Genomic DNA, 12,309 nt, shown 5'->3' with positions numbered 1-12,309 from the left:
GTAAAATGTGGTTAAAAAAATAAGAAGAACATTCAACAAACCGAATACATTAAACCTTAAATACCCATAAACGAACAAAAAGGAATCGTTTTCGGTTCGTTAGATAATTATTTGCCTATAGAATGAAAGCCATGAGCCCTATAAAAGCCGCCAATTTCGCCGTCAGTTTGGAGGGGGGGGGGGGCAAAAAAAACAGGGTCGGGCCTCGTTAACGAACTTCACGGGGGCCGTGGGTAATTGCCCCCGTGATAAATTTCACGATGCCTTTCATTAATCCGATTAAAAGGTCAAGAGATACGGCTTTAAAAATCATTCCACAACGTTCCGGATCATTCCATGACGTTCCGGGCGTCTCCCGCCCCCTCCCTTGGGGGGACCGAAATTGAATCGCGCTCTAATAGGTTTCAAAAGAGAGTAGCTCCTCTGTTTGTTCCACCCGGAACGACTCCTCCTAAAACGACCACTTAAGACACTTTTCATTAGGCCCCTTGAAGGCAGCGAGGCGTCTTTCCGAAGCGTATTTATCGGCGCACTTCCTGTTGGAACGCCGGGGAGATCGATACGCGCCCGGCGTCTCTGGCTCCTGGTTTTTTTTCGGCGGGGAGCTCGCCGTGCGCACGAGCGCTCGGCACGCGATCGCCGACGGATCCGAACGTGCCGATGATTGACAGCTCGGGTTGACACGGAGGTTCCAGACGCCTGACAACCGAGTCGGTGCTCAATCAAATGGCAGTGCGGTCTGTGCTCAGTTCAATCTAACCACACTACGCTTCATCCTCAACTACCAGATGACATAAATGATGGGACAGTGGTTTTCTCAACAAAAAAAAATGTAAATGGGCACTGTGATAAGATCAAGGTCCCCAAACCTGGTCCTGGAGGGCTGTAAGGTCTACTGGTTTTCATCTAAAAATCAGCAAACATTTCAGACCAAAGTAACAAAGCAAGGCAAGTTAATTGTACTACTGTAATATGCTGCTATAATTGGTTGAATAAGTTGCTGAATATAATAGCAAAAACCAGCAGAACCCTGCGGCTGTCCAGGACCAGGGTTGCAGATGTATAAACACACTGTATTAGGCCTGATGGACAATGGAAGGGAGGCATTTAAGATTATCTGAGGCAGACGGAATCCAGTAATGCGGCAGGTGAGAGAATGCGTCCGCAGAGCAAGCCTGCCGTTCTCCAGTGCGGTGACGACCCAGGGTCACCGGCTCAATAGGTCACCGCTCACTCGGTCTGGAAACAACTCCAGAGGTGATTTGTTTGCTATTTGCGTTGCCTCAGGGGAATCTGTGCGTTGGGTTTAAAAGGCATCACTGCGTAGAGAAAGCATAGAGAAGACCGGAACCCATACATGCGCCAAACATGACTGGGACAGAAAAATGCGCAGCTGATGTACATTGCACACGCTGCCGCCGCATTGACTGCAGTGGCTGCGCAGTCTCTGACGTCATCGGCCGCAAGCTGATTGGCTGGAGCGTGACAAAACACATTAAAACCGTCTGACCAGAACAAGCAGCAATTTCCCCCAGAAGGCTTTGCGCTTCTGCCACTGACCCTGGGAAGCAGGAAGGAATCTTATTTGCCAAAAAAAAAAACTTTCTGTGATTTGATTTCGTTTGGGAATGTCACAAAGTCTTGACTGCTCAACTGGAAAACACATTGAACACACCACTGTAATCAAAACCAAAATGGGCTTCTCCGTTTTAAACATTACATTTATTATTACAGCTGTGTTTAAGGATGTGACAAAAAAAAACAGAGTACAAAAAGAAATATTATGGTTTTGCAAAATGCAAAGCCAAGGTTTTGTGAAAGAAAAAAGTAAGTAAATGACAATCCAAACATGAAAATACCCCTTTAAGTTTTCTCTCATAAAGTTCCGGACTATGAACTGAACACCAAGTTCATTTCACAGTAATGCAATTACATAAGCCACTGAGTGAAAGATCAGGCTACACTTTCTCGCTCAAATGCGAAAGCAGACGTCACTGGAAACTTTACCTTCCTTCCGCACACCTGAGGCCGTCATCACACACGCAAGCGCTGCGCAGAAATAGCCCTGTCTGCGCACACGCCACACTAATCACCGTCAATCAAACCTATTACCCAGATTAAAGCTAATGCATTCCCATTCATCTCAGACATTCTGCGCCCGGATGGACCCGCTCAGAACACAAAGCAGACCGGCGCCCGACTGCGGCAGCGGCCAATTAGAGCCGACCGCAACGAGGACCGAGAGAAAAATGTAAGAAACCCGAAGTATGGCGCGTTTAATTTCACTCTGTGACCTGCGGGCCGTCTGGCGGGAAAGCCAAACTAGTCTAAACCGGTTTTTGTGTTGGTATCGTCTACCGCTAGACAGCGAGATGAAGACTGACCCCCCCCCAGTCCCTAGGCAGCAATTGGACAAGGATGGAGATCATCATGTAAACATTCCATCAGTGTGCCACATGTCACATGACCTTGCGATGTCACTTCCTGTCAAGGTCACAGGACACAAAAGCATCGCTCCTCTGGTCTGTGTTAAACGTTGCCTCCCACGATGTGACTACGGACCCACAGCAGGAACAGACGCGTGCTAAATCCACGCTAACGCGCCCGGGGAACGCCAGCCATCGGGCCACTAGTGGGAACGTTTTTGATCTGGAACATGCAAAAGGCCAAATGTCCAAAGGAAAGTCTACAGTTCCTCGTAGCTGGACCTTAAACACCCATCGGAGCAATAGAAGGAAACCAAATGGGCAGAAACCAACAAAGCCAGTGACGTTCTTTGAAAGCCCTCAAGATTACACACCTGTAACCAGAACAGGGCCAGATGGTTAGGAGATTGAGCCATCCAGCTGTTAATGGGAGGGGCCTTACCCTTGGAAAGGAAAGGTTGACTAATTTTAAAAAAAGAGAGAATAACTGAAAACAACAGAATAAATGATTAGAGTACACATATGTCAGTGTAGCATCAGAGAACATCAGCCTGGAATATGGAACATAATTACAAGCAGCCAGGCTCCATGAAGCACCATAATGGATGGAGCCACAGAGCTGCCAATCATGGATTTTTTTTTTTTTTTATGAATGAAGGCTACTCCACTCAACAGTGATTGGCTGAACTCAGAGCCATTCATAAAAAAAAAATTTAAAAAATGGCTAGTTCCATGCAGTCTGCTTTAGCGCACAGGAAGGTGGGCATTCACACAACTGCTGTGATCCAAACCAAGATGAAATTTGTCAATTCAGCCCAACACACCGCACGACGGCATCCCAGTCCGGCTAGATAAGCAGGGAAGTAGTTCAGAATTAATATGGACAGCATCCTTCACTTCGGGCCCCTGGCGACATCTGGCACGTCAGAGCGCTCAAAAACTAGCTCTGTGACAGCTGCGGGTCGCTCTGCTGGCTGGAAGCAAAGCATTGTGGGAGTGTCCGCGCGGGGGCGAAGGGGCGTTCCGGCGAGATTTGAGGCTCTGGAGAACGTGAGCAGCATCCAGTTAAGCAGCTGGTGGGGAACGCGCTGGAAAAGTGGGTCACCGCGATTAGACACAGTCTACAGGAGGCGCTGTGACACGCACGCGTGGGCGTCCGCTGGGGGGGGGGGGGGGCACCGGCACTGGGGACACTCACACGCACAACTTTTGCAGAGTCTGCTGGATTTCTATGTAACTCAGGACTTAAAGGAGCAGTTGACTGGTCTCTTGTTGTTCCAAATTGTTTTATTGGCTGATTTTGAAGTGAAAAAAACATTAACTGTTCTGTATAGTACCCCCCCACTTCAAATGACCAGGAGGACAGTGGCCTTACATTTATATCTCACTTCAATAACCGCACAGGATTGACATGCGTACCTTGTACAGTATCATGGTTACATTTCCTGAAACAATTCAGTTTAAGTGCTTTTCTCACGCGTATGACCACCCTTCCTGAGAACTGAACGCGGACACTTCCCGCGGTCGGACCCCGGACACGCCCCGCGGTCGGACCCCGGACACGCCCCGCGTAAAAACGGCAGCAGGAGACGCACGGGCGCGACCCTAAAGGCTGCTGTGGCAAACTGCAGGCTCGCCGCTCCTAATCTACAGGCCATATAAAACAAAAACAAAAAACAAAGCATAACACAAAAAAACATCTGCCATCTGTCTCGGATGTAGACACAGCCATTAAGCTGCCGTCTAATCTGCCTCACTTATCGCTCACAGTTTAAAAATCGCTGGCTGCCATTTGCAATGTGTGATTAATGGCCATAACCAGAGAGGCAAACACAACACAGCACCTCTTGCCTGGTGACTGGTAACATCACCATGGAACCTGGGGATGGGGACGGGGGGGATGGGGGGTCACTAAAAAATATTGACTCACTTCTAACACTTTACACTTCACTTTTACACACTTTAGTGTGTTGTTTACTTTTTAAAGTAGTTCATCGTTTTGTGCTACCCATAATAACGTTCTTTCATTGTAGAATGGCTTTCATATTTGTGCTCAGTCAGATATTCAGTTTAATTCAGCTTAAATGTATTTACAGATTGCAGTTTACCTTGTGGTCATTCTTGGTTCAAACCCATCCTCATTCTTTACTTCTCTTCAACTCTGACCCAGTAAAAAAATCAATGGATTTTTTAAATTAAAATAATAATAGTACTAATAATAATAATAATAATAATAAAATAAGCGGCATTTTAATTTCTAAGCAGCTGTTTGCTTTTTGAACCGGGATTTTTCCATTATGACTCACGGCCGCCCGTTATTATTCACAGACGAGGAGGACTCCTGGTGATTATCTGCGGTTAGGTAATCATCACAGACATCTAATCAGCATCTGCTGTTTGTGTAAGAGATTCGGCTTAGAGAGGACTGGTGCGGAATATCAGATGAAGGAGCTGGAGCACAAACTTGAAAAAGAAAAAATAAAAATTATCGTAAATGTTTAGAACAAAAAAAAAAAGTGCAACAGCTAAGGGCCCAGGCCTGCCGAGAGAGTTACATTTAGTCATCCCCAAAAACTGAATCTCGCCAACAAGCACCGGGCGTGCGGCTTTCTCCTCAAGAGGACGGCTGTGACTGTCAGCTGGGCACCTGTCGTGGCACTGTGCCAACTGTGTGCCCAGCGCTACCCGCTGGTGTAGCATGGGACTCTCCCCTGGTTTTGAACGGAGCATCGTATTTTTCCTGCCGCAAAAAAACAGCCAGTAGCTGGGGTTGCGTCAAGGAACACAAAATTGTTATAAGACAGTCCTGGAAAAATAGATCCACCAACAATAGAGTATGTTGGATAAATAAAAAATAAATAATAAATAAAACAATGCTGCCAATTATTGGTGGATCTGTTCTGGCTGTAATTCCAGCCTCCCAGCATGTAAACGCAGGGAAGTGTTATCCACCAATCACCATCAGCGTCTGTAACCTGTGACATCACAATTGTGCCCAGTGTTCTACCAGTACGGTGATGTCACAGTGGCCTTATTCCCACTATTCACACCATTCCCTGGGATGGTTCAGGGGTTGGAGTGAAGTATGAAAACCTGAAGGCTCAAGGCTGAGTATTCACACATATTTAATCAGCCCTGGGATGGGAGAAGCCAGCGTGAAGCCTCATCTTTAATGCAGCAGCAGTATAACGCAATTATTTCAGGAGCAGAACATCACCGTTTCAGCAGGGCACTGCTGTCGTAGCCTTGAGCGAAATTACTTATGTTGAATCAACTCGGTAAACACACAGCTGGCTGAATGAATTAAAAGAAGGTAAAATGCAAAATGGCTGGCGTGTGCAAATTACACTCGGAAAAGCCAACTATGTAACACACTGCCATGCAAAGGAACAAGAGGTCATACACACACCTCTAAGCGGTTTCAGATGCAGGTGGTAACTGAAGGGGGGGGGGGGGGGTAAGATCACAGTGATGTCATCTTACTTGTATAAAACAGATGAGCTACACCAATCACTGATGATAACCATTAGAACAACGTTTCATTGTGATTGGTGGTGGACACTGTCTGGGTTTAATCTGGTGAACACTGTGGGAATTCCCAGAAAGTAGCCAGTTAGCATCCACCAATCACCACTGGTGGTGTTCCATTTGTCCTCAGCAACGCATTCCACGATTGGTGGAGCTCCTCTGTTCTCTACAAGATGACATCAGGGCTGTTGTATTCCATCTTCTATCACCCCCAGGCGAGGATTCTTGAAAAAAAGCAACTCTTCTTCCACCAGGCGCAGTAAATCAAAAGTGCAGGCCTGACTTGCAGGCTGAGGAGTTACCATCATTTGCAAGGCAAAGCAGCCCCCCCCCCCTGCCCCCCCGACCCCCCAACCCATGCGTGTTTATGGTGCTCCGGGCTGCATTTGACGGGCAGAGCTGGATTCAAAGCGGATTTCCCCTCTGTCCTTTACCGCGCACGCGTGCACGCTTGTACTCCGAGAGTTTTTCCCTCAAACTCCAGAGTCGCGGCCGCCCCCTGGGATTTGCACCCCCGCTCCGCGGACTGCCTTCGCTGGAGGGCGGAGCTGCGTGCGTACAGGGTTCAGGAACACCGAGCTCTGCAAGCTCCCCCCCCAACCCCCCTCAAACCCCCCACCCTGTTTCGAGGTGCCTTTGAGCACAAGCCCTATGCAGCAATGCCGATGTAATGACACCACAGGCGGCCTGTGCAGACGCAGACACCAGAGGCGCCCTGCGCAGACGCAGACACCAGGGGCGGCCTGCGCAGACACACAGGCTGACGAGGCTTACACGGATCAGGAGGGGGCCTGTGGCACTGCCAGAGACCGCATTGTACGCTGGCCTGGGACAGACCCGCCGTGCCCCACTGACACAGCGAAGGGGGCGGGGCTACAGAGCCCGCACAGAGCCCGCCGTCGTACGGTCCGATCCTCACGGTCGCCCTGGCAACAACGCGGCAGAGGGCACTGGAAGGAAGGCAGGAAGGCAGGAAGGCACCCCTCCCCCCTCCCCCCAACTTCTTCTGGACGCGGCCTAGTGGCGATACTGCTCCCAGAATGCAAATCCCTCCAATGGCCATCGACCAGACACGGGGATCCACCAGGAGTGAGTCAATAACCGTCCGAGGGATGCCTTTTTCTAATTAATACGCTTTTGTTTCCAAAGCAGTCCCTGCGTGTGTGTGTGTCAGTGTCTGTGTGTTCACAGTGTGCGTCTGTGTCTATGCACAGTGTGTGTGTGTGTGTGTGTGTGCGGTCAGTTTTGTGTCTTGCATCGCTTCCTCCGCTGAATATGCATCAGAATTACTGGAGTAGAAAATCCATCGAGCAGCCTGGCCCGCGGGAAAGTGGGACAAGTGCATCTGCGCCTCGACTGGAATTAGCGTCACCGCTCCCTCCTGGCAAGCGCCACCGCCGCCCAGCTTCTCCCCTTCAGGGTTCCGCGATTCGGAATTCCGGAACACTCGCGTTCCAAATTCCATCACGAACCCCACAAGGACTGATCACAGGGCAAAGATTCGTCTCTCAGTTAAATGTTCTGAAACCCTTTTAAGAGCAGGTTTCTTCGCCGAAAAATTCAAAGTCAGTGTTCTAGAACTCCGTTGCTTTCCGTTACCAGTAGTGACCGTTACATCAGCATTGGGATGTCAGAACATTCTAATCACATATTTGCAATCATACAGCTTAAAACGGCCAAATCCAAGAGGAAACGGACACACAAATCTACGTATCTTTTAGAAAAAACGCACCCCTCCCTCACAGTCTTAGCGCGCGCACACACACACACACACACACAGTGTCATCTTTGACATATCAGCCCTGCAAATTAGGTTAACTGAAAGCGATACATTGTTAATCGATGCATTAATTGTGAAAGTCCGGATGCACAGGACAGGCCCTGGGGAAATGGGCCAGTGGTGGTTAACTGGGGCCCAGCACATTCCACTAGAGCCTGGGACCAGACTGGCACATGAAACCAGTATAACTGCACTTAAGGCCAGCCCGGCAGATTCAGTATATACCCCCCCTCGGCCTCAACCCCCCCCCCCCCCCAGGCTCTGTTGGCTTCCCGGCAGCCAGGGTGGATGGGGGGGGGGGGGGGGGGGGGGATTGGGTTTCACGGCCTCGGCACCACAACCTCGCCAAGTCACACCGTGGTGCCGCACAGGAGCGGATCTTTCACCACACACACGCCAATGAAGCACACGGCTTTCAACAAACTGCGAGTGGTGGGCTGGACATAGAGAATCTGTCGCCAGCAACCCCGCTCCCCTCCCCCACTCCCCTCCCCTTTTCCCGTCTTTCACCCAAAGGAAAGCGGCTGCTCCACAAGCAGATTTAGTGTTTTTATTTATTTTTTTGAGGGGGAGGGGGGGTTGGGGGGGCTGCCATTACCATGCCTGCCCATTCAAAGAACAGTTTTTTTAGGGAAGCCGTTAATGGGCTAAGGCTAATCCAGGACCCACTTCAAAAACACCCTCCTGACTACAGTGCCATAAAACACAATGCCAGAGACGAGCCTTGTGCTTCCCTTGTGAATTTTCCACCTTTCAGACACATGCTAGACAGGTATGTGCTAATAGGAACCATGTGTATTTGTGTGTGTGGGGGGGGGGGGGTGGTGGGGGTGGAGATTGGGGTGGTACACAGCTGGTACACAGACTTCCTGTTGTAAAGTCACATGACCACACTAAGAACTTGTGGAATGAAGGCTGATGAAGTCACCACTTGGCTGCTGCCTGTTTTCCACAGGTAAGCAACGACCATTTAAATGCACCATGTAGAAAAGCTAGACAAGCTTGTCAACTGAACCTCCCCCCAGCCCCCATTACTTTTTCAATACAACACTTCTGAAAATTGGGAAGAAAATACAACTGCCTTAATTTTCAATACTTGTTTCAGATGTAGAATGCAGTGAAGCCATCGCTAGAAAAGATTCAGTGTGCCATAAAATGTAATTCCCATCCAAACGTCAGCTGGTTAAAATGAGGATTAGTAAGACTATAGTGTATCAGTAGCAATACCCTTTGAAGTGACAGTCCCCATGTTATACATCTCATCCGTGGGCATAATCTTTTAAGTTAAATCTGGTCCCTTTCATTTTCAACTCTCTCGTGTCGTTAAAAATGAGAGAGCCGATCATCTCTGAGGGGAAGCGCGCGCATCATGTGAGAACGCGGCACAAATCACAGACGCTGACAGGGGCAGGCAGGTGTCCCCGCCACCAGTACTGTCTGAGCCTCGCGCGCTCTCACAAAGTGATGAGCCCAACCGCGTGACCCTCCCGTCCCCTGCGGATTCTCCGCCTGTGCAAGGGCAGACACCTTTGATCGTGCACCACGTGAAGCACCTCGCTCGCGCCGTTTTGATGTCCACTGGTTACAAAAAAAACGGCGCATGATCGATGCCTCAAAATGTCAGGGAAGGACATCTTGTTTTGACATTGTGTTCCACTCACCCCCCCCCAGCTTTCATCTTCCTTCTCCGACTTTTTTTCACCCAATCATCTAACCGCTCAATGAACATAATTGCCGGTGAAGCCTCCCGACCAGTCGGCTGTCAAACACACGCCGGTTTATGGCTTAAACAGACGGCTGCGCTCGCGCCGGCGGTGCTCCTGTAGAAATTCTCACCAAGCTGAATGGAGGTCAACGAGAAGTCACGGGATTGGCTGGCGTGGGTTCATTAGCATACAAGTCTGGATCCAGGCCGCTCCTCCCCCTCCCCCCATCCGCTCCCGACTCGGTCATACAGAATTTGACACAGAAGTGAAAATAAACGCAGCACTTCTTAATATTCAAAGCATACACTGGCACTTGTTTGACCATCACGGCCTGACCAGCACTACACCTCTTCTGAGAAAAAAAGGTTAATGATGCAACCACACTCTGAGGACGAGTGGCTATTATGCCGAAACAGCTTGCCAGTTACATCCCTAGCATTGCCCTCGAATTAAACGAATAAAGGCTGTATCTATGAAACTGACCTGACTCACTCCAGATCCGAGCGCAGGGACGGTCATTTCAACCAATTTCATTCAAATCGATCTCTGATACGTTTAAATTCGTTTAAGTTGTGTTTAATATTAAAATAAGACTAAATCAATTTTTTTTGTTAAATTATAGGTAACTTGAGGTTGGACTCGTTCAAGGTCGCAACAATAATTTCCCAATATTCTCAATTTCCGAAAACGTAAAGAAAAAGCTTACATTAATTCCAAATGAAACGAAAATATGAATAATATCAACAGAAGACACCCAGTGAAACGGGTGCAGGCTTGCGAACCCAGATACAGAGTATGGGGTACAACAATTCAAGCAGACAGCAAAGGCTTCACATAACATAAACTCTAGCAGACAAATGTGAATTTTTCCAATGCTAATATACCACCCGAAACAAATCCAAAATGCATTACAAAATCGCAAACGCGTTAAAAGTGAAGGGAAAGGAGGAAATGAAACGTAAAAATGCTCGCGCACAGACGTAGGATAGCACGGTCGGATATATCCGTTGGTCTCGCGCATATCTGTAGGCTATCCACTATCCAGCCTCGTTTGCTGAAACGGATGCTGCAATGCCGGCGCAACAAGACAAAAGACGAGCATCGTCCTGCAGACGCCACCTGCACTAAGCTATAGCTGCGGTCCTAGGAAAAAAAGACTCCTATGTCCAACACAAAAGGTGCTGCAAACGCTAACCCCTTTGAAGCAAAATGCATCGGTACTATCTTATTGTCTAGACAGGTTTTCCCCCTTTTTTTGGGGGGGGGGGGGGGGGTGCACAATAAGGCAGCATATGTAACGTTTAAATTTGGCAGGCAGTCTCCAGGCGTCACAGGATAACCCGTGTAATTTATCATTGTCAAACGAACGAGGTGTCGAGTCAGCTACGCGCTCAAGCATTCTCAGTACCATGCAAACAAAGATGTGCAGCGGTGACACGTTTAGCCGGCTGGTTTGTCAACTAGTTGGCTAAAAACGAACGAACCGTTGTCTTACCTCGCAGTCATACAGCTCGCTAAGTTGCTCAATGATCCACTCTTCTAGGATTAGCCTTTTCCTCAGTTCCTTCCTGTCGTATTTCACGGTGACTTTCCCTTGTTTCTTCTGGACCGGATCATCCCGTGGCACCGGTCCGGTCCCCGCGCAGCCTCCACCGGTAGCCGCCTGGAAAAAAACTCTCCCCGCGGGTGGAGGGAGCTGGGCGCTCGTCTCTGTGCCGGTGGCTGACATTGTGTGTGGACTGCTCACTGCGTTAAAACAGACTCGATATATGCTCACAATATAAAACACCTGCTATTTAAAGCGCACCACAGCAGTAGCAGTCGGTCATCAAAAAGGGAGGCGCCTTTCAACGAAATTTACCCGGCTGTTTTTAACGCTTTCGACGCTGCTTAGGCTGTTTTGCGGTAAGAGACGGGAGTGCAAGCAAGCAGTCGCCGTACTTCAGCGAAGCCGGTCTTCGCAGAAAGTGGCGATTGGCTGTTTTAGAATCCGATTCTTCGCATTTATAGCATGGGCGGAACCCTGCCCCGCCTTTTAGCCCCTCGCGGACGGGAGGTAGGCATAAGCAAATCTACAACAGGTGATTTTTGACTGTCGGGCAAATTTCAAGCTTCGTGACAGTGGTGGATAAATAGATAACCATTATTGGGAAGTGGGAACTCGACAAAAGGAAAACAGTTTAACAGTTCGAGTTATATACACGCAAACTCTCTTTCTAACAAATTAGGTTGTTGTAAAACAAACAAACAAACAAAAACAACCTTTAAGCAACATATCATGAAGTAACCTATAGTAAGACAAAAAACCTGAAACCCGAAATAAGAGTTTATGGATAACAGCTATTTCTGCAGGACATTTTTCCCTTTATTTAAATGAAGTATACTAATTAGGTTTTACAACAATTTTGAATGTGACAACATACGTAAAGCTTAAGCTATTTTGGATCCAGTTAGGCGCTTGTCTTTCTTTGCAGCAAAAGTTGAAAGCCACTCATTTGAGAAGTGATCTAAAATTCTAACCTTCTAATTCAAACTGCAAAGCAATTGAGCTGACGAGAATAAGCTATGTGTGATACTGGGATCGCACTTAAATATAACGCTTAAGAAGCTGCATACGGCTTCATTTTGAAACAATAACGAGGTGGTAGGGCGCCAAATAATACCAGCCGCTAAAAATAGCCTTGTTAGACTATGAGGAAAGACATTTACGCTTCCACGAACAGTGGCTCCAGTGCGTTCTTCTAAGGTGATGAGTGACGGATTAAAAAAAACTAAATTTAGATCAGCACGTCAGTGGAAAGTGAAAGGCACTCGTTGTCGCTGCGGGACGTGTCCAAGGGGTCGGGCATGTGTGTGTGTGTGTGTGTTC

The 12,309-nt window shown here is 48.3% G+C and overlaps 1 protein-coding gene across 1 annotated transcript in view; it reads right to left on the bottom strand.

Moving 5' to 3' along the window:
• The window catches only part of ppp1r14c (protein phosphatase 1, regulatory (inhibitor) subunit 14C), a 20,670-nt gene extending 8,361 nt beyond the window's left edge, over positions 1-12,309 (bottom strand). Inside the window, exon 1 of the mRNA XM_064340638.1 lies at positions 10,936-12,309. Coding sequence (XP_064196708.1) covers positions 10,936-11,169 — 234 coding nt within the window. The 5' untranslated portion in view covers positions 11,170-12,309. The remainder of the gene's footprint in view (positions 1-10,935) is intronic.

Source organism: Anguilla rostrata, chromosome 6 (assembly GCF_018555375.3).
Source record: "Anguilla rostrata isolate EN2019 chromosome 6, ASM1855537v3, whole genome shotgun sequence".
Classification (NCBI taxonomy): domain Eukaryota; kingdom Metazoa; phylum Chordata; class Actinopteri; order Anguilliformes; family Anguillidae; genus Anguilla; species Anguilla rostrata.
This window is presented reverse-complemented; position numbering and strand designations above follow the sequence as displayed.